Source organism: Cibotium barometz, chromosome 29 (assembly GCF_041138505.1).
Source record: "Cibotium barometz isolate CiBa-2024 chromosome 29, ASM4113850v1, whole genome shotgun sequence".
Lineage (NCBI taxonomy): Eukaryota > Viridiplantae > Streptophyta > Polypodiopsida > Cyatheales > Cibotiaceae > Cibotium > Cibotium barometz.
Window position 1 is genome coordinate 20,153,620 of NC_141074.1, and position 20,323 is coordinate 20,173,942.

General features: G+C 47.4%; 1 protein-coding gene across 1 annotated transcript in view; it reads right to left on the bottom strand.

Annotated features, from left to right (window-relative positions):
- Positions 1 to 1,482: 1,482 nt before the first annotated feature.
- LOC147621951 (protein-tyrosine sulfotransferase-like) overlaps positions 1,483 to 20,323 on the bottom strand; it is a 55,724-nt gene continuing 36,883 nt past the window's right edge. Inside the window, exons 4-9 of the mRNA XM_086822965.1 lie at positions 4,081 to 4,185; positions 2,745 to 2,916; positions 2,583 to 2,662; positions 2,377 to 2,484; positions 2,102 to 2,278; positions 1,483 to 1,942 (exon numbers count right to left, since the gene is read on the bottom strand). Of these exons, the coding sequence (XP_086679091.1) occupies positions 1,916 to 1,942; positions 2,102 to 2,278; positions 2,377 to 2,484; positions 2,583 to 2,662; positions 2,745 to 2,916; positions 4,081 to 4,185 (669 nt within the window). The 3' untranslated portion in view covers positions 1,483 to 1,915. The remainder of the gene's footprint in view (positions 1,943 to 2,101; positions 2,279 to 2,376; positions 2,485 to 2,582; positions 2,663 to 2,744; positions 2,917 to 4,080; positions 4,186 to 20,323) is intronic.

Genomic DNA, 20,323 nt, shown 5'->3' on the forward strand with positions numbered 1-20,323 from the left:
ATGGATACTCAAAAACTAGCAAATACTCATTAGGCCAATGCCTCAATTTATACAAGTTTGTCCATGATCTGCTCCTTGATTTGTTCCACCTCCCCTACATCTGGGAGGGGCACCTCATGCTTGATTCTCTCCACCTCTTCACTTTTCTCATAATATCTCCACACATCCTAGATCTTCTCATGCTACCCTTTATTCTCTTCTAGTAGATACTTCTCACTTTTTCACTGCTACCCACTCATTTAGACTCTCTTTTACAGCCTCTTGCTAAGGGCTTGTTCTCGCACACACACCCATTCACTTGTATATTCCAACATCTCCCCTCAAGTGAATAATTCTAGCACACCTGGACCCTATACCAAGTTTCCCTTTTACTTGGTAGCCCGCGAGACCAGTGCCTCAAGTCCCTAACTCATAGTCCTTGACACTCTCTCTCTCTATGTGTCCAAGGCTTACTATAAGTGCTTGTGATCTTGAGTAAAGTGCTCACACATACATCTACCACATGGCCTACATCATCGATGGCTGAGAGGTGGCTTTACTCTGTTGGGGCAGGTTACATTGGGTTGTGGGGTTTCTCTCTCGTTCTCTCTCAAAAAAGATGATCTGACTCCACTTCCTTGGGAGTCTCCATGAAGTTTGCCGATGTCGATCCTTCTTCATTGGGTTTGCTGTAACAGTCCCTTGCCATGTGTCCTGGCTTCCCACAGTTGTAGCAAGTGAAGGTCCTTCCTCCTCCTTCCCTGCCTCGTCCTCGTCCTCGTCCTCGTCCTCATGAGAATCCTCCTTGGGTGTAGAATGCTTTTTCCTCTCCAATTGTAGGGTCCACCCCTTTCTTCTCTTTGACCTTGGTTTCTTGCTCTAGTAGAGCTCCTTCTATCTCATGTAGCTTCAATGCTGGTACATTCTTTAAGATTGCCACAATGTTTTCATATTCTCCTTTGTCCACACTCTTCAGAAGCACTACTAGTGCCTCATCATCCTCTACCTTCTTAGCAATAGCTGTCAGTTGTTGCTTAGTGCTTTTGTATTTGTTCAAGTGTGTGGTTAGAGGTTCACTTTCCTTCATGTCAAGTTTGTAGAATTGCATTAGCAGATTTATCTTTGAATTTTTTGCTTGAGTGCCAAATAATTTATTGGGTTCATCCCATGCATCTTTAGCCCGTTGTATCCCTGTGATGTGGTGAATATTTCATCATTTAAACTGAGTGCAATGAGTCCTAATGCTTTCTCATTCCTGCTCTTCCACTCATTCTCCCCAATCACCTCTGGGCATTCATCTCTTCCCTCAACTAGCCCCCACTGATTTTTTCTCATGAGCAAATACATGGTCTTTGTTTGCCATGTATGAAACTGCTCCCCATTAAATTTAGCTATTTCTTGTGCCGTGCTCATGATGATGTGAAGGGGGTCTTACCTCTTGATCCAATTCAAGATTCAAGGGCAGTGTCTACCCTTTTACAACTCAAATCTGGTGTTAAATCATGATTACAACAGATTTATCAGCATAAATTTACCAAAAATTACATAAAGCCAAGTGTAGCTGATCTGTACTGAATGTTTGGAGTATCAAACCATCTCCGAATTGCAATCTGAAGTGATAGGGATCTGTATCAGATACCCATTGGTAATTTTGAACCCTCAGTTTTACCAAAATACAGTGATTAATACTGATTAATCACTGTCACTGATTAATGAAATAATCCCCTATTTTATGTGCAGAAAACAAAGTGTGCAGGGAGGCTAGATCTAGGGCATTAGAGTTCAAATGAGGTCACATCCTTTCAAGAGCATCAATAGCAGTTAGTCTAGAAGAGGATCAAGCCAAGAACCAAAGGATTTAATTAGACATTGAATGCTTAATCATATATTCCAGTAAGAGTGTGCCAAAGTCATGGATGAAAGAACTGTAATAGCATCATTGCAATAAAACTGACCACCATGCCTGTCATAACAGAGATTCCATTAACAAATCTGCCCACATGCTGCTTGGTAGACCCTTTGCCCATTGCTTTTGATTTTTGTCTTCACTATAAGCATCTCCCACACCCATCCATGGGGCCTACCGAATCAAATTTAAGATTTCTAACAAACAAAGGCGTACCTGCATTGAATCATCAATGTTGTTGCAAGAATGACAGCCATGAAGCAGTTTGGAAGGATTCAGAAGAGAATACTGTTGCTCCTCAAAGATGTTTACTGCATGCTCATACAGCTTGACGTCAAGGGTGTTCAGCTGCAGAATTTCTTCCTTGAGTTTGTAGGGAATGCTTTTCCGTAGCTGTTGGTCAACCAACTGACCAGATGTAAATGTCCCTACATATTTGCTTAGCCTTCCATGAAAAGTGTATTAAACCAGCAATGGAAGAGCAACCAAACCTCAGCTGAATAGTTGATAGGAGTGATGTGTTTTAAGGAAGATTTCTTGCGTGTGCTTTGCCTCTCCCGTAAGGTTTTGACACACGAGTTATAAATGCCAAGCAACCCCTGCGAAAGCATGGTGCACCATCCCGTCCAAAAGCATTAAAGTGTCATGTTTTTCTCCATTAGGTTTGCTGTGGGGAAGTCTGAAACCTTTTTCTCACCTGCTGTTGTCTTGTTGAGTTTGTGGAAGGGCTCTTTGTGTTTGATTTTAACAAAGAACTCTCCCAGGAGATCAGGTGTGCTGACAGCATGAGAAAACACCAAATTTCAGTTTACCAAATTCGCTTCACGAAATATATTCATCGGGTCTTCGTAGAATTCACCTTTCATAGTTTCAAAACCTTGACGTGTATTCTCTTGCGAATAAGTCGTGAATGACTTGTTAGCATGTGCCAACTGTGGCATTGCTTGTGTGCTGACAATACTTGCAAATGCTGTCACTGATTCCTCAGACCTCTCTGTGAGCCCCACATATAGCATCTTGCTCAAGCGCTCCTATGATTGAGAAAATCACCAGTATATACATTCAGTTTTTGCTCCAAACTAGGACCATTCACATACAAAAACCTCCAAAGAATGACTGCAAACTACTCCAACAATACGCTGTACTTGAGTGAACAGATTAAAACGGTGCATCACGAATCATGGCATACAGATAGGCCCAAGGTGGATGTCTATAAGCCTTTGAAATGTTCCTTCCAAAAGCATTGCTTCACATATGAGATGCATGCAATCACTTCATGTGTGCCCCAAGAGACTTACCTTTCACACAACCATCCAGTTGTGCCATAGTGCCAGATCACCCAGTGGTCAAACAGAAACGTCAACTAAGCCAGCTTCAAGGTCCAAGTAGCCACAAGGGCCCAAGCTATATGTGCTTGACCACAAACTACAAGGGTGGCACTCAGCTTCCCTGATTGATGCTGGTTTTGAAAATTGAGAACCCTCGTCAGCAGGGGTCCTTGTCTCATAGTGGTTTCTAGGTATCACCAAGGCTTCTCTTCATGCATGCAGAACCATAGTAAACCCTCTGCCTTCCACACTGATCATTATGGAACAGAGGGTGTTTGCATCCCTTTGTCTCACGCTTAGCTTTGGACAAGGCTGGCAGCAGTGCAGAAGAGTTCCCTCGTCGTTCACCTCCTTTTCATGGTTGACAGTCAATCTCTCCAGGCCAGTGGTCATCTCCGCACCCTAGAAACAGTTTCAGCACAGGAGAGTCTTAATCTCTTGCAACTTCTCTCCTCCTGCTACCCTTGTTACTTATCCCACCCACAAACAGAAAACTGCTTTCGAGTTACAAGGGTATCCCCAGCACCTCAGAGCTTCAGTAGCACTCGGCATTCCTAGCCTAGTCTCATGTGCTTCTTTTGGTGTTGTATTAGCTTCAACAAACTGAGAGGAAGTTTTTGTCTGTGCAAACAAGAGATATCTTAAACATATATATACATTATGCAACCAGCTATCCTTTATCTGAAAGGCTTACACTAACCAAATGTAATCTCTTCAAGATATATGTATAGCTTCACAACAGGGTCTTAAAGCATGCATGTAGAAAGTGGTAGATTGAAGGTTGCTCCCCCTTTCACTGTGAAGTTCAACATCCCAAGTACATAAAAAGATGGAGCTACAATGAAATTCATCCAGTTGAAGAAAGACCTTAGCCACTTGCAGTGCATAAATGCCGAATTCTGGATATTGTTGTATACATACGCGTAACTCTTTTCCTTCTTCTAGAGAGGAAGTATTTGTTAACCCTGCCACCTGCCATTGAAGTAATAGTAAATATGAGGTGAGTAATGTCCACGTATAAAAAATGATCAAGTGGTGGAGAAAAAAACAAAGTTAAAAGCCATCATCTCAAGTCCTATGTAATTTTCCTCTCTTGAACATATATTCATGCCTGAAGTAGCAAGAAGCTCTCTAACAAAGCCTTTCAGTGTGAATAGATGGACATGCATATCGCAATTTGGCAACAATAGAGAGATTCGTTTGGGAGAAAATGCAAATTAACACCACTTTTCACTGTGTTTTCATTTTTTTTTTAAACTCAAAAGTCGCCAACTTTACTACCATGGGTATAAAACCCTAGCTTTAGGAAAAGCTAGACCTAAGGTGTTTTAAACTAAAATTAGAACTTTTTGGAATGTGTTTTAGCATTGGCAAGCGTGTGTGAGAGAGAGAGAGTGTAACTACTCCCTAATTTCTGGGGATTCATATTGTAAATTCTCTATCATCCATGGACATGGATGTTGGACACTACATGTAGCCATGGAATGTTTATGGTTGAGCTTCCCATGTATGTGTATGCTAGCTGTATCTACAAGATCCTGGCTGCATAGAAGCATGTTAAGCATTTGATGGATCTTGGAGAGCCAAATGCAATACATAATGCCATCGATATTTGATGGATCTTGGAGAGCCAAATACCATAGCCCTTGTAAATATCAAGTACATATGAATAGATGGGGTTTCTTCCAAAATATGTGTTCAAATGCATACATTTGTGTGCATGGCTTATTTTTATTTTTGTGTATTGTTTTGTTTGCCTGGACAATGCTTGGATTTTATTGCATGAGAAGCTCATGGATCTGAGGACGCCTGGATTGCACCCATGGGTTAGTATGTTGCATAACCTGTCTTCAATTAACTTGTATTGATGGATTTGTTCAGGAATAATTGATATTTTGAAGACAGCCCACTGTTATGCGGGATTTCTATCTCCATGCATGCATGACAGTCTAGCTAAGTATGGTTAATAAACTTCTTCTCCATGATGAGAAACCTCCATGCATGCGACATGCATGGTCATAAACCCTCATGCATGTGACATGCATCATTAGAAACCCCCATACATGCGACATGCATATTTAGAAATCCCCATGCATGCGACTCTCAAAATACGCAGCGAAAATGATAACCAAATCTGAGACCACAAGAGCAAGTAGAGTGCAGAAAATAGACAGCACAGGAGAAGTAGAGAGAGAGGCGTGTAACTCTTCTCTATACACAAGATCCCGAGGAAAACTGAATGAATACAATGTGGAGGCTATGGGGCCTATTTATATGGCCCCATGAGTGTAGTCGGCCAGCACATCATGCCCCACCAGCCCTCACGACTAGGCACAGCCAGTCGGCCCCAGCAGAGAAAAAACCCACGACTCCCTCTGATCAAGTCGGCCAGCTCCAGGTGAACAAGAGTGCAGTCGGCCAGCATCAGAAGCTCCTGCCAGCCTGTGGCAGCCACCCACACCATGGAAAAATGGGGAAAAATGGGGAAAAAATACGGGGAGTGAGGAAAAATGATAAAACACCTATACAGGGCGGGCACACCCACAACAGAGGCCCTAGTGTCTGATGACAGGAGATGACTTCTAACACCCCCTCTCAGCTCCTGGCTGTGAAATCAACCCAAGGGAGCTGGAGTGCCGCCTGAGCGTAGCCTGAGGTAGAGACTTCGTGAAGAGGTCTGCCGCATTGTCCTCCGTCGAACAATAAAGGAGCAAGATGTCACCAGCCAAGATCTTCTCACGTACAAAGTGATACTGTATCTCTATATGCTTGGTCCGGGCATGGAAGACCGGGTTCCGAGCAATAGCTATACAACTCTGGTTATCGCACTGGATGACTGTGGGCTCCTTCCGTGGAAACCCAATCTCACCAAGCAGCCTCCGCAACCACACAACCTCGCAAGCAGCACCACAAGCAGCCCGGTACTCTGCCTCTGTCGAAGATAGGGCAATAGTTGGCTGCCTCTTACTGCTCCAAGAAACTGCTCCCGAGCCAAGGGTAAAACTGTATCCTGAAGTAGATCTCCTCGTGTCTGGATCTCCTCCCCAATTTGAGTCACTCCAACCTTGGAGTCTGACTCCATCCCCTCCTGTGTAAAAGAGTCCTAGATCCTTCATACCCTGCAGATACCGCAAGATCCGTAATGCTACGTCCCAATGAGACTTCAATGGCGTCTGCATAAAAGAGCTCAACAGCCCCACAGAGAAGCTCAAGTCCAATCTGGTGTTCAACAACCAGATCAATGAACCAACCAACTTCCGATACTGCGAGGCATCAACCGGCTCACAAGGATCTTTAATAGTTAACTTTGTGTTTGGGTCCATCGGCGAAGTAATAGGCTTGCAGTTCTCCATCCCAAAGGCCTCAAGCAACTCATGAACATACCGCTGCTGTAAGACAAAAAACCCCCTCTGGGTCTGCCATATCTCCAATCCCAAAAAGAAGTGGAGTAAGCCTAAGTCGGTCATCTCAAACTCCTTTGACAAGGCAGCCTTCGTCACACCAATGTGCTCCACATGACCGCCGGTGAGAATGAGATCATCCACATAAAGGATAATAATCGTAACCATGCCGCGTTCCCGAAAGAGATACAGGTTAGGATCTGCAACCGATCTCTGAAATCCAGTCCGAACAAAGAAGGAATCAATCTTCTGATTCCAAGCCCTGGGAGCCTACTTAAGACCATACAAGGCCTTACATAACCTGTAAACCATCCCTTCTGATCCTGGAACAACAAAGCCTGGAGGCTGCTCAACATACACCTCCTCCTGCAGGTCACCATTAAGGAACGCAGATTTTACATTCATTTGCTACACGGAAGAACGGTCCGAATCGTGGTCATCCATGCTGTCGGTGCAAAGGTATCCTCGTAGTCTAACCTTTAGCCACAAGTCTGGCTTTGTGTTTGTCCACCGACCCATCTGACGCATATTTGGTCTTAAAGACCCATTTGACACCAATGACTGACCATTTCGACGGCCTCGGTACCAACTCCCATGTGTTCTTCTTCTCGATGGCATCAAGTTCCACCTGCATGGCTTTCCTCCAAGTATCCTGTGAGAGGGCTTCCTTGACGGAAGTGGGCTCCTTGTCCCGCATAATACGAGACATCAAAGCATAGTTTACCTGAAGAAGCTCCGTTGTATTGCTTTTGTCTCGGACTCTCTGTGATCTTCGAGGGCCGTCCTCTGTGGTCCACTCGGAGGGTTGACACCTGACTCCCGAAGGGTGTCTAACAACCACCTGGGTACTCGAACAGATCGAGGAGCCTCCGGCCGTTGCGGGGGCTCCACTCCAACTGCAGGCTCAACCTCCTGAACTGACTGAGGTTGATCAACTGGAGAAATGGTCTGGGAATCATCATCAGACTCTTCTGGATCTCCAAGAAGTGGCGGTTCCTCGACAGTGGATACTGGAACATGCTCATCAAAGACCACATCCCGACTGACAACAATCTCGTTCCTGTCTGGATCATACAATCTGTATCCCTTGGAAAAAAAATTATACCCCACAAATATAAGCTTGCGGGACTTGGATTCAAGCTTCCCCCTCTGCTTCTTCGGAATATGTACATACGCATCACTCCCAAAAACACGGAAGTGCGAGACATCAGGTTTCCTGCCAAAGTATGTCTCAAATGGAGTCATGTTAGGTACTGAAGTCATCGGAGATCGGTTGAGGGCATGGACAGCCGTTGCCACAGCCTCTCCCCAAAGTGGACGAGGAAGATCACGATGCTCCAGCATGGTCCTCGCCATCTCCACCACAGTCCTATTTTTGCGTTCTACAACTCCATTCTCTGAAGGCGATCCTGTATTGGCCAGCTCCTCCTTGATGCCATGATCTGCACAAAATCTGAGAAATACAATCGAGGATAATTCACCCCCTTTGTCGGCCCTCGGCCCTGAGAGTCTTTACCTGCAATCCAGACTCTTTCTCCACCATCACGTGCCAATCTTTGAACCGTGCAAAAGCTTGGTCCTTCTGTGAAAGAAAGTAGACCCACGTGAATCTCGTACAGTCATCAACAAGCAGCATAAAATAGAGAGATCCTCCCAATGATGGTGTCTGCTGAGGTCCACACAAGTCAGTGTGAATCAACTCCAACGGTTTCGAAGCCCACCTGGTAGCCTGCTTCGGAAAGGATTCCCTGTGCTGCTTCCCACGAATGCAAGAACTGCAACGTCCTTGCCTACTGCCACCATCTAGTAAGCCAACCACCATCTGGTCTCAGAAAGCTCGCCGCAGTGCGTCCACATTTAAGTGGCCAAAACGAAAGTGCCACAAATCTCTGACCTGAGAACCTGTCAACGAGGAGAGTGCAGAGAGTTTGTAGATACCATTCTCCACACTGCCTTCCCAAACAACTTGGCCAGTCTCACGGTCCCGTAGAGCAACTGAATGCTCCTCAAATTCCACCCGAAAGCCAGTCTTGCATACTTCATGCACTGATAGAAGATGAAAACCCAGAGCAGGGACATAAAGAACACGGGAAGCATGCTTGCCCCCCTTGCCGTCGGGAATACTCTCCATCCGGCCCTCACCGTGTATTGGAATAGTGGAGTTGTCACCAATAAAGATGCGACCTGCCTGCCATTTCAGATCCAAAAAGAAGTCACGGGATGGAGTCATGTGCCTAGAAGCACCACTGTCAAGAATCCATTCCCGGGTATCCTTCGCGGTGAAGCCAACTGCCTCCTCGCTAGAAGACGATGAAGCATCAAAGTCCATCATCTCTAAGTGCACAAATGCAAGAGTCTTTGCAGCTGAGGCTGAAGAATCAGCACTCTTCCCAATCCGCTTAGGACACTTCCTCCAATAGTGGCCTTTCTCGCCACAATCATTGCAGGATCGTTCGGCCTTCAGTTTCTCTCGTTCTGAGTCAGGCTTCTTCTCAGAAGACTTCTCTAGTGAAGCCTTCCCTTTGCCCTTGTTGTTGTTCCGACCTTTCGACTGTTGGCCAGTTAAGGCCTCCGAACCTCCGCCGTGAGGAGGGTTCGTGAAATGTTTCTCCTGGTCCAAGACCATGCGCACAAGCTCCTCCCAGGTAATGGTGCTGAGCCTGCCACTCGTAATCAAAGAGGAGTAGAAAGCGGAATACTGAACAGGCAAGTGGGACAACAAAGTAATGGCCCTATCTTCAGATGATATCTCCTTCCCAGCCTGGAGGACTTCCTGCCGAAGGGCCTAATGTGTTCCCACATCGTCGACGACTTTGCAGGGTTCATAACCCGCATCTGCACTTCCAAGGAGATCCTCTTCATGAGTGATACCCTGTTATAAAGAGAAGCCAAGTGCTGCCATATGCCTCTAGCCAGTGTCATGTGCTTTACGTGATTGATTACTTGTGGTGTGCAATTGAGGAATATAAATGACCGGACCCTGGCATTGACACAATCCCACATCTGTGCCTGTGCCTCTCGGTCCTTCTTCATCAACAGTAGCTCCCCTTCCTCTGCTTCCGGCCGTGGAAACCCGATGACGATGAAATCAGCAAGGTCATATGACTCCAGCACAGACTCCGTCATAACCTTCCAGATGCCGTAATTGTTCTCGTCCAACTGACGGTCCACTGGGAACGTGGGGAGAGTCGGGATCTTCACATGCTTCTTAGCCATCTCTAACAAATCTGCCATCGCGGGGATGTAACTGAAAAGGGTGGGTGGGTGGGAAAAAAAACTTTAAACCTGCAAGTGGCTGTCCAGCACCTTAGCCCGCCTTCCTCTTGCAACTTCTCTTCCCGAACAGTCCAAACAGTCCACCAATCAGCAACGTAACTATCCCCCTCTTGCTCAGAAAACTCCCAAGATCTTTCAAGAGCCTAGGGCTCTGATACCATGTCAAAATACGCAGCGGAAATGATAACCAAATCTGAGACCACAAGAGCAAGTAGAGTGCAGAAAATAGACAGCACAGGAGAAGTAGAGAGATAGGCGTGTAACTCTTCTCTATACACAAGATCCTGAGGAAAACTAAATGAATACAATGTGGGGGCTATGGGGCCTATTTATATGGCCCCATGAGTGCAGTCGGCCAGCGCATCATGCCCCACCAGCCCTCACGACTAGGCACAGCCAGTCGGCCCCAGCAGAGAAAAAACCCACGACTCCTTCTGATCAAGTCGGCCAGCTCCAGGTGAACAAGAGTGCAGTCGGCCAGCATCAGAAGCTCCTGCCAGCCTGTGGCAGCCACCCACACCATGGAAAAATGGGAAAAAATGGGGAAAAAATGGGGAAAAAATACGAGTGAGGAAAAATGATAAAACACCTATACAGGGCGGGCACACCCACAACAGAGGCCCTGGTGTCTGATAAAGACAGGAGATGACTTCTAACAGCGACATGCATAGCCAGAAACCCCCATGCATGCGACATGCAAGATTTTTCAACTACATGCATGCATCATGCAATGCTTTATCTTTTCATGTACCTAAAAGTGTGCCATGCAAGCTTACTTTCTTAAAAGTAAAGCATGCAAGCTCACTTTTCTCCAAAAGAGTCATGCAAACTAGTTAACTCAAAATCCCACTTTTTAAGCTCTGGATCATGAGCTGCGCTACCCCCTCCTACTGTGCGTCACTGTCAGCGCCCCCCCCTCCCCCTCCTTTCGCCAACCCTCACTCCCTACGCTGCCCCCTGCTCGCACATGCGCCCCTTCCCACCTGCACAACCCTCCCCGCCTTCATTCTTTGCTCCCGCCGTCGCCCCCTACTCCTGCTAGTGCCCTTGCGCACCCCCCCTGCCGTTTCCTGCGCCCCTTCTCTAACTCTCTCTCTCTTCTTTTGCCCCCCTCCGCTTCCACCTGTGCCCCTCCCCCATCTGCGCCCTTTGCACTTGCCCCCTGCTCCCACCGCCCTTCTCCTTGCTCCCGTTTTTTCTTTTTTCTTTTTTCCTTTTCTCTTTTCTCTTTTCTCTTTTCTCTTTTCTTTTTTCTTTTTTTTCTTTTCTTTTCTTTTTCTTTCCTTTTTCTTTCTTTCTTTCTTTCTCTCTCCCCCTCCCCCCGTTCGTGCCTCCTATCTAGTCGCCCCCCCTGTTCTCCCGCATCATTGGCAGTGCCCTCAGCTAGTGGGTTGTTCCTTACTTTCGGCAAGTTTCGGCCTCTTCTGATCTTCACCCCTGGGAGGACTCCATGGCAGCCATTGCGTCTCCCCCGACCAAGGCAACCGTTACCTGCCTTTCATTTTCCAAAGCGGACTTGCAGCTTCTCGCTATGACTGTTGCATCCCTAGAGGCCTCCACTCTAGTTTGCGAATTGTTGGTAGCCACCCCGCACGTGGGCAACTCAAAGATCTCCTTCAGGCTAGCCTTCTAGGTGCGCTTGCAAAGATCGCAGATACACATCCATTGGGGCGTGGCTACTACCAAGTTGAGTTCGACTCACCAGCACTGTCTGATCTTGTCATGCAACTGAGCCATGTTGCATTGCGTACGACCCAGGCCTTCTTTGCACGGTGGCAGCACAGCTTCGACCCGGCATCTGACCCTCTAGCTGGAGTTTCAGGCTTTCCCATGACAGTCCGCTTTCTAGGCCTCAAGAAGGAATACCTTTCCTCTTCTCCCTGTGATTGGTGGTGCCATCAGGAGAGTGATGGAATCCCCCCCCCCCAAACCGCTGCCTCGGCCCTCGCACGAGCAGCCGAGATTCCATCTCTCCGCATCTGTGTTGCCTCACCGGATTCCATGCCACATGATATCTATTCCCAGCCTTCGGGGCGACCCCGTTATGCAAAGAGTGGAGTACTCTGGCCTTCCAGGCCAATGTTTCATTTGCAGGCAGATGGGTCATATGGCCAAAGCTTACCCTCAGCGTCAGTCCACTCACACTTTCCGATCAAATCTGTACCAGGGGGCAGAGGGAGGCGCAGGTTCCCAAGCCACGGAGCACCAAGTACCAACCATGGATGACCCATCAGCCGGAGTGGCGGACGGCTAGCCCCCGCCCGGGTTGCTGGCCGAGCACCATAGCTGAGCGTCGCCACCATGTGCGCCAGGCATGCAGGAGGATTCGGTTTTGTCAGAGAACCGTTTCGCGCACTTATCACAGCACCCGCTCGTAGATGGCGGGCCCCCTCCAATCACGGAGAGGGCCCCTCCACCCCCTCGATGTGGCGGCCGATTCCTCATCGCGATTCCTCTTCTGGCCCTCAGTGCCCAGTGGGGACGGTTGACCCCACCCTCTCTACGTCGAGCCTTCCCCAGCAGCCTTCCTCTCCGATGGGTGCCTCTCCGCAGCATCCCTCTCCAGCCTCTCCGCCTTCCCACTCCCCCTCGCCTCCTCCCCCCCTCCCCCACCCTCACCTCCGACTCTACCCGCAGTCGCTCCTTCTGCCCCTTCCTCTTCTTCGGTGCCTATCATCCCCCCTCCCCTTTGCCTCTCCAGAGCATTCCTATCGACCCCTGGGGCCCTGATCCGAAGAGGAGACAGCCAGCGAATTCTGTTCATCGCTTGATTCATCGTTTCTCAGAGCTAGTGGAGATGACCATTGCGGCCTCACCAATGAGGGCTCTCCTACCAGAGTCTCCAAGCGGGCCCCCCAAGATCTTGGGGCAGCCTGTGGATTATAGTTTCATCCAGTGTCTTCCGACGGAAGGGACAGACAGGTTGAGAAGACTGTAGCCCCTATTCAGGTATGTGTGGTCTTCCACCACTCCAAACCCTCTACGCCAGAGAATGGCACGATGATCTTCTCTTTCCCCTCGAGTGCAGCCCCAGTGACAGAGTGGATCCAGAGTCTGCAGGCTGATACCGTTCAGGGCCAGGCAGTTGAGCTATCACTCGTCTTCAGGATCTCTGCATCACCGACGTTCTTACTCATCTATGGCCCCTAGCCAAGATTGAGCTTGGTCGATCAGCCCACAGAGGCCACGTAGGGGAGATGGTGACCTCTAGCCTGGAGGTGCTGCTTTTTGTGTTTATGCATACCTCTATCGCAGTACCTCTCCCCCTTTCTTATAGATATCTTCATTACGATCGGTGGAGCACAGAGTATGAATACTCTCGCGCTCAGACAGAGTGGCAGTACATTGAGGGTAGGATCCACGCCCACTTGGCGCCTCTTTACACCAAGACAGATTGTGACTATTCCCCATCTAAACCCGCGCCCAAGAATCTTTGAGTGGAGGGCAGTTCCGATAGTTCCACCTCACACAGAGATTGATATGAGGATTATCTCATGGAACATTCAGGGTTTAGGGGGGCCTCATCGCTTTCATGGATGAGGCATCCTTAGAGGAGAGATTCAACAAGCTATGGTGGGGGGACCTTTTCCTCCAGGAGCATCACCTTACTGAGGGGTGCACCCACCGTTGCGGGAAGATTCTACCAGGCAAGAGTCGTACTTTTTGGTCTCCATCCTTCGGCCTTCAGGGACGCAGGGAGGAGTGTGTCTCTCTGTCAGTGAGCAACTTCTGCCATCTGTGATGACAGGATCAAGAGTCATAGTTCCAAGACGTGCTGAGTGGATTACCTTTCTGATTGGTGAGGAAAGCGTTGGCTTCCTCAACATTTATGCCCCGAATGCCACTGCAGGCAGAGCTATCTTTTGGAGCACCATCCAACAGGCCCTACCCTAGGCTGACTTTTGGTGCATGGACGATGACTTCAATATGATAGAGGCAGTAGAGGACCGACTTGGAGGAGGCATGACCACAGTCTCAGGAGCGAAGTACTCTGCCTGGGAGGAGATGATACTGATTCTTAGGGGACAGGACCCTTGGCATCTTCCAATGTTTGGGCATAGCCTTGGGAGTCTTAGCTTCTCTCAATCGGATAGGTGGAGCACTAGTCCCAACCGCTCTCGGTTGGACAGGCTTTATGTCAATGAGTGAGCTTGCAGCCATGGAGGCATGGTTGGTATTCTAGCAGGCACCACATTTTCAGATCACGCCCCAGTTATTCTATCCCTAGAGGACCCATGGAGGCATGACAAGCATGCGAGCTCCAGGATTCCAAACCACCTCATCCAAGACCCCGAGATCTGCAACCGGATTGAGCAGATATGGGCAGGGATGGACTTTTCCTCACGCTCAACAGCATGCACTTTGGATGATGACCTGGGAGAGATCAGTGTTTCCTTACAGGATGCAGCCCAAAGTAGATTGGAGGGCTTTCAAGAGCAGGAGAGGAGTCTGAGGAGGGGCCTAGCCTCTCTACAGCGCCAGCAAGAGAGTTCCCCAAACAGCCCGTGGATTGAGAGTCAGATTGCTGACGCCCACACAGAGATTCAGCTGTACCTTTGGTCTTGTGATCCTTGGCCAAATGACTCTGCTTTCCAAAAGAGTAATAGTGACACCGTCCTGTCTGTTGCACTATAGCAAGTGCCTAATCCTGTCCACTAGAATAGGAACCTCACCTGCTCTTGAAAAAAAAGGATAGATGCCTTCTCCAAGAGGGAACCCATATCCACGGCAATAGCACAACTCTGCAAGCAAGCCTTTGTGCCACTAATGATCTCAGCACTCCACCAATCTCCAACACTTCTCCAAACGGAACGAGGCACAAGGATCAATCAGCCACCTCTCAAAACTGAGAGAGTAAGGGGCTGGACAGCAGCAAACAGTCCACCAAAACGCACCGGAAAGCATCCTCCAGAAGGGGAACGAAGCCGGGGAAGAAGAGGATCTGTCAAAGCCACTTGTCAGGCTGCACCATATGCAAACAACCCACCTCCAGATGCTGACCTGTCTGTAAAACAGCCCACACTCCTCGCAAGCAGCTGCAAATGCTTAGGAAAGCAAAACACAGCACCTTTGCACCCAGCAAGAGAAAACGCAAGGGGCAGGAGCACAGCAGCAGGAAGAGGACGCGGATGAAGGAGAGGCACAGAAGAAAAACCCAGGTTCAGCAGAAAACACAGCCCACCAACCAACGCAGCCCCTCCAGATTGTACTTGGACTCTGTGAGGAAACACAGGGCAGGTGCAATAGGAGATGAAAATACTGATCAAGAAGGGAGAGCAGGAGAAGAAAACGCAGCCACTGTAGAAAAACGCAGCAATGTCTTCATTCGCCAAAAAACGCAGAAGAGGGAGCAAAACCCAGAAGTGGGCAGCACAGACCTAGTTGTCTGATACCATGATAAAGTTGCACAATGCAAAAGCAAAACATAGTAGATAGGGATAGTGGCAAAGTGAGAGAGACATCAGACAATGAACATCATATTATGTAGCAACAGCCTTTACAATGGCAATACCAGCCAGCAGATGATGTAAAGAACAAGTGCCTGTGAATGAATGAACTGAGTTACTAATGATGAAGGGAAGAGCCCTTTATATAGTGAGAAGTAAAGCTGGCCGACTGCAGCAAAAATACCCACGACATAGACAAACATGAGAAAATACACATGTGTCCAGATAAAAGGTCCAGATCCCAAAACACTAAGATGCACAAATTCTAATATACCCCCCCCCCCCCCCCCAAAAAAAAAAATGCCTAGGAGCTTTCACGTGGCACGACATCCCCCAAGCGGTCCTAGGCTCAAACGGGGGACGAGCTCTCATTTTTCTCACTCGGATGTGATGGACATTGTGAGGAAAATCATGAGCCCAGCCCAAATATGATGTATAAATAGAAGAAATGTATATATGATGGTGTGTAGAGGATCCCAGTGGCAAAAGCAACGTGGCAACCAAGAGGATTTGCACAGGTGCGTGAATGAAAAAAGAAAGTGCATGCGCGATCGTAGGAAGCGGGCTACGCAATGTTCTGGAAGAAAGCAAGACGGCGACGGGGTTGAAGAGTGAGAATTGGGAAAGTTTTCGGTGTGGTTCATTGCGTGTGTGGTTAGAGAGACCACCAGAGAGAGAGCGATTGCAGTGGAGACGTGACCTGCAAGTCAGCTTTCTATGATTGAACGTTGCAAGCTGGAGTTCTTGCAGATTTTCTAGATTGCATAAGAGAAGGACAGTGCAATGTGAGACGAATTGTTTGAGTCAGAGCAGAGGAGGGCGTGCTGAAGTCCAGAGAGTCAGCTAGGAGGTGTGTCCCCTAGGTTCTCTAAGTAGCATCTTTGTTAGAAACTTGACCCAGTTCAATTTCTGCTCAACTGTAACTATAATCTGTCAGCTGAGTGTTGGCTGGTTTGTGTGTGAGAAAGACCTGCCGTTCGTGGCAGTGGATTCAAAAAGTTTGAAGTTGTGTTGCTGAGGTCTATCTTTGGAGGACCCCAAAGTTGTTTTGATGTTTCTTCTGATATGTGTGAGCCCATGTCTGAGGGATGTTGAGACACTGGTGTTTTTATCTATTTGTTGATGATAGAGAGTTTGGGTTGTGTTTGTTGTGAATGGATGCGAAGTCCTTTGTTTTGATGTTTTAGTTGTGACGAAGATGTTGTTTTCATTGAGTTTATGGGGATAGATCATCTGTGTGTGTCAATCTGATAACTGGGATACTGATTCTGAGGAGCCGATGCTGACTCAGTCAGCATCTATTGAGAAGATACAGGGCCGGAAAAGGCCAGTTGAGCATCAAGAATAATTAGCTAAAGGTGTAGAGGGTTTGGTTTGGCTTGTCTGGGATTGAGGGAAGTGTTTGTGAGTCATAGCTGACTGTAAGACGCCTGTAAGCAGTCGACAGTCATCAGTTAGACGAGTTTGTGGGCTGAATGTTGATCCAGAGTCAGCTGCTATCAGCTGAGTGTCCATAGTGGTGGATCCTGGTGAGGTTTGAGTGTTTTGATGGTTTAAGAGTATCAGCGGACGCAGAGAAGAGGAAGTCTGATACAACTGAGTCAGCCAGGTCTGTTTCAGAAGTCAATTCAACCAACAGGTGTCAACAAAAGGTCAGTAAAGCATCACCAAAGTGTTCAGGAAGGTCCTGGTGTTGTGGGTTTGAGGTTAGCTGATGTTGGAGGATTATAGAGGATCCTTGAGGACTCATTTTGGACTGGGGTCAGCGTCAGCATTTTGATTCAGTTTACAGTCAGTTGTGTGTCAACGAGGGAGGATTCAGGTCAACTGGTTGTCAGAGGAGGTCAAGTGGGCTACATAGCTAGGAGGTGTTGGAGGTCAGTGCTGACTTGGAAGGACAGCTGGAGGAGTCAGTTGGGTCAGATTGGAGTCCGATTGTGTCATCGGAAGAGCTGAGGATAGGTGCAAGGTTGATTGGTGCCCTTGGAGCCGGGATCTTAGTGTCCCCAGTTCTAATCTCTTTACGTTTTCTTCGTGTGCGTGCTCATGGTATTATAGAGGCCATCACCCAACAACCTCACATGCTTTAGCACCCCCACTGAGGATCAAAAAGTTCTTATTTAGGGCTTTGGTCAACAGGTTGGAACCCATTTGTTGATCAACTTAGCACCAATGGCTGATTTTGGATTTGATGTTTTCAAAGGTCAGAAGGGAGAAGATGTCACTGTGTTTCTGAGGAGAGTTGAGTTGGCAACTTTGAGGAGCAACAGAGATGAGGATTCTTACAAGTTGAAACTAGTGAGTTTGTTGTTTGAAGACGCAGCCAGGAAGTGGTTTGAGTATGAGGCCACAAATGCTGAGACAGGAAGCTGGGACAGGTTGAGGGAAGCCCTGAAGAGGAAATATGGGAAAGCTGATAGTCCTAAGGACTTGTGGAAAGAGTTGACCAGGTTGAACCAAGGAGAGAATGAAGAAGTGTCAGATTTTGAGGATAGGTTTGAAGCTGTGTGGAGGAAGATGCTCAAGACCTTGAGAAAGAACTAGATTCCTCCAGAATTTCTGAAGGACAAGTTTATTGAAGCTCTACATGGGAGGATCAAAGAGAAGGTGGAGGTGAAAGACCCCCACACTTTTGCGGAAGCCGTGAAGATTGTTGTGTACCAAGAGAGGAAGATGAGACGGAAGGCTGGTTTGTATATGCCACCCACTGGGCTAGGTAGAGTTGCTACATTTGATTTGCTTGATGTGTGTCATGCTAAGAGCAGTATGCATGCTGCGGATCCCTGTGTGAGTGATGTGTCAATGGATGCAAAGGCAATGGATCAGTATGTTTGTGAAGCTACAGAGAGTACAGGTTGTGTAGCTGTGGAGCCAGAGTTGGACGTAGCAACTGCTAACAAGGCGATGGAAGATCGCTCAAAGGTTGGTGAGTCTGCTATGGAGGGGCAGGTGATCCCTAGTATGTTGGAGATATCACAAGAACCTGAGATGGGGATTGCTTCATCAAGCGATGTGAGTTTGGAGTCCATAGGTTTGTTTGATGATGTAGTAGAGTGTGAGGTGGAGAGTCTGTTATAATTGCCTTTCTATGATGGCACGGGTGATCATGATGCTAGCACAAATCAACAGTTAGGTACGCATGGAAATATGGATAATGATGCTTTCCTGGATGATAGCTTGGAGGGTATCTTTGTTTTCTTTAAAGAATCTGTGGATTCTGTGGATGATGAATGCGACCAAGCTCAGCCGCCAGATGCTTCTCTCTGTTTTGTTGATACTTTTCTGGATGATATTGATGTTACCTGTTTTGAAGTGGATGGTGAGAGTGTTGCTGCAGATGATGCCGAGTCCTTAGATGTGCGCCATGTGGGTATCCAGCTAGATGGTTGTGCTATGTTTGGCTATGGCCTGCAAGATGCAAAGTGTTTGGAGAAGATGCAGAGTTTGGATGATGTGAAGAGGAAGTTTGATGATGATGTTTATGGAGCTGCTATTTTGCAAGGAGAAGAGTGCTGTGAAAAAACTCATGATTCTATGATGAAAGATAATCATCTTGTTTATGTGAATGTTTTTAGTGGTAGTCTGAATGGACAGATCTTTGATGATGGAGAGACTGTGTTCAGGGAAGAGGATGTATTTGATGAGGATACAAATGCTTTACAGAGGAAGGTGATGGGTGGACGTGTTGTACAGCTACATGATGAAAAACTCAGAGCTAACAAGAGTGAAGAGATTGGAAGGGTGTTGGACAGGAGGTATGTTTGCATGGTACGACCCTTTGATAGAGGCAAGACTAAGGGGTCGTTTGAAGATTTTTTGCAAGTTTTTGATCTAGGTGTGTGGATCAGTTCAATTGGATGGCTTTGGAAAATGGTCTTATACCCGTTTGATCCACGAGGGTGTAAATATACTAGATGGAGCCTTCTGTTGCTGTTTATGGAGCTGTATAGAGTGGTCTGTGGAAGAGAGCAGTTTGAAGCACGAAGGAGACGGTGTGAAACACAGAAAGTGTTTCACCTAGGGGGATAGGCAATATGTGAATCATGAGCCGAGCCCAAATATGATGTATAGATAGAAGAAATGTATGTATGATGGTGTGTAGAGGATCCCAAGTGGCAAAAGCAAAGTGGCAACCAAGAGAATTTGCGCAAGTGCGCAAATGAAAAAAGAAAGTGCATGGGCGATCGTAGGAAGCAAGCTACACAATGTTCTAGAAGAGAAAGCAAGGCGGCAATGGGGTTGAAGAGTGAGAATTGGGGAAGTTTTCAGTGTGGATCATGGAGTGTGTGGCTAGAGAGTCCACTAGAGAGAGAGAGTGACTACAGAGGAGACGTGACCTGCAGGTCAGCTTTCTTTGATTGAAGATCGCAGGCTGGAAATCCTGCAGATTTTCTAGATTGCAGAAGAGAAGGATAGTGCAGTGTGAGACGAATTGTGTGAGTCAAAGCAGAGGGTGTGCTGAAGTCCAAAGAGTTAGCTAGGAGGTGTCTCCCCTAGGTTCTCTCAGTAGCATCTTTGTCATAGACTTGACCCAATTCAATTTCTGCTCAACTGTAACTGTTATCTTTCAGCTGAGGGCTGGCTGGTTTGTGTGTGGGAAAGACCTGTCATTCGTGGCAGTGGACTCAAAAAGTTTGAAGTTGTGTTGCCGAGGTCTACCTTTGGAGGACCCCAAAGTTGTTTTGATGTTTTCTTCTGATATGTGTGAATGTTGAGACACTGGTGTTTTTATCTATTTGTTGATGACACAGAGTTTGGGTTGTGTTTGTTGTGAATGGATGCAAAGTCCTTTGTTTTGATGTTTTAGTTGTGATAAAGATGATGTTTTCGTTGAGTTTATGGGGATAGATCATATGTGTGTGTCAGTCTGATGACTGGGGTACTGATTCTGAGTCAGTGCTGACTCAGTCAGCATCTGTTGAGAAGGTACAGGGTCGGACAAGGTCAGTTGAGCATCAAGAATAATCAACTGAAGGTGTAGAGAGC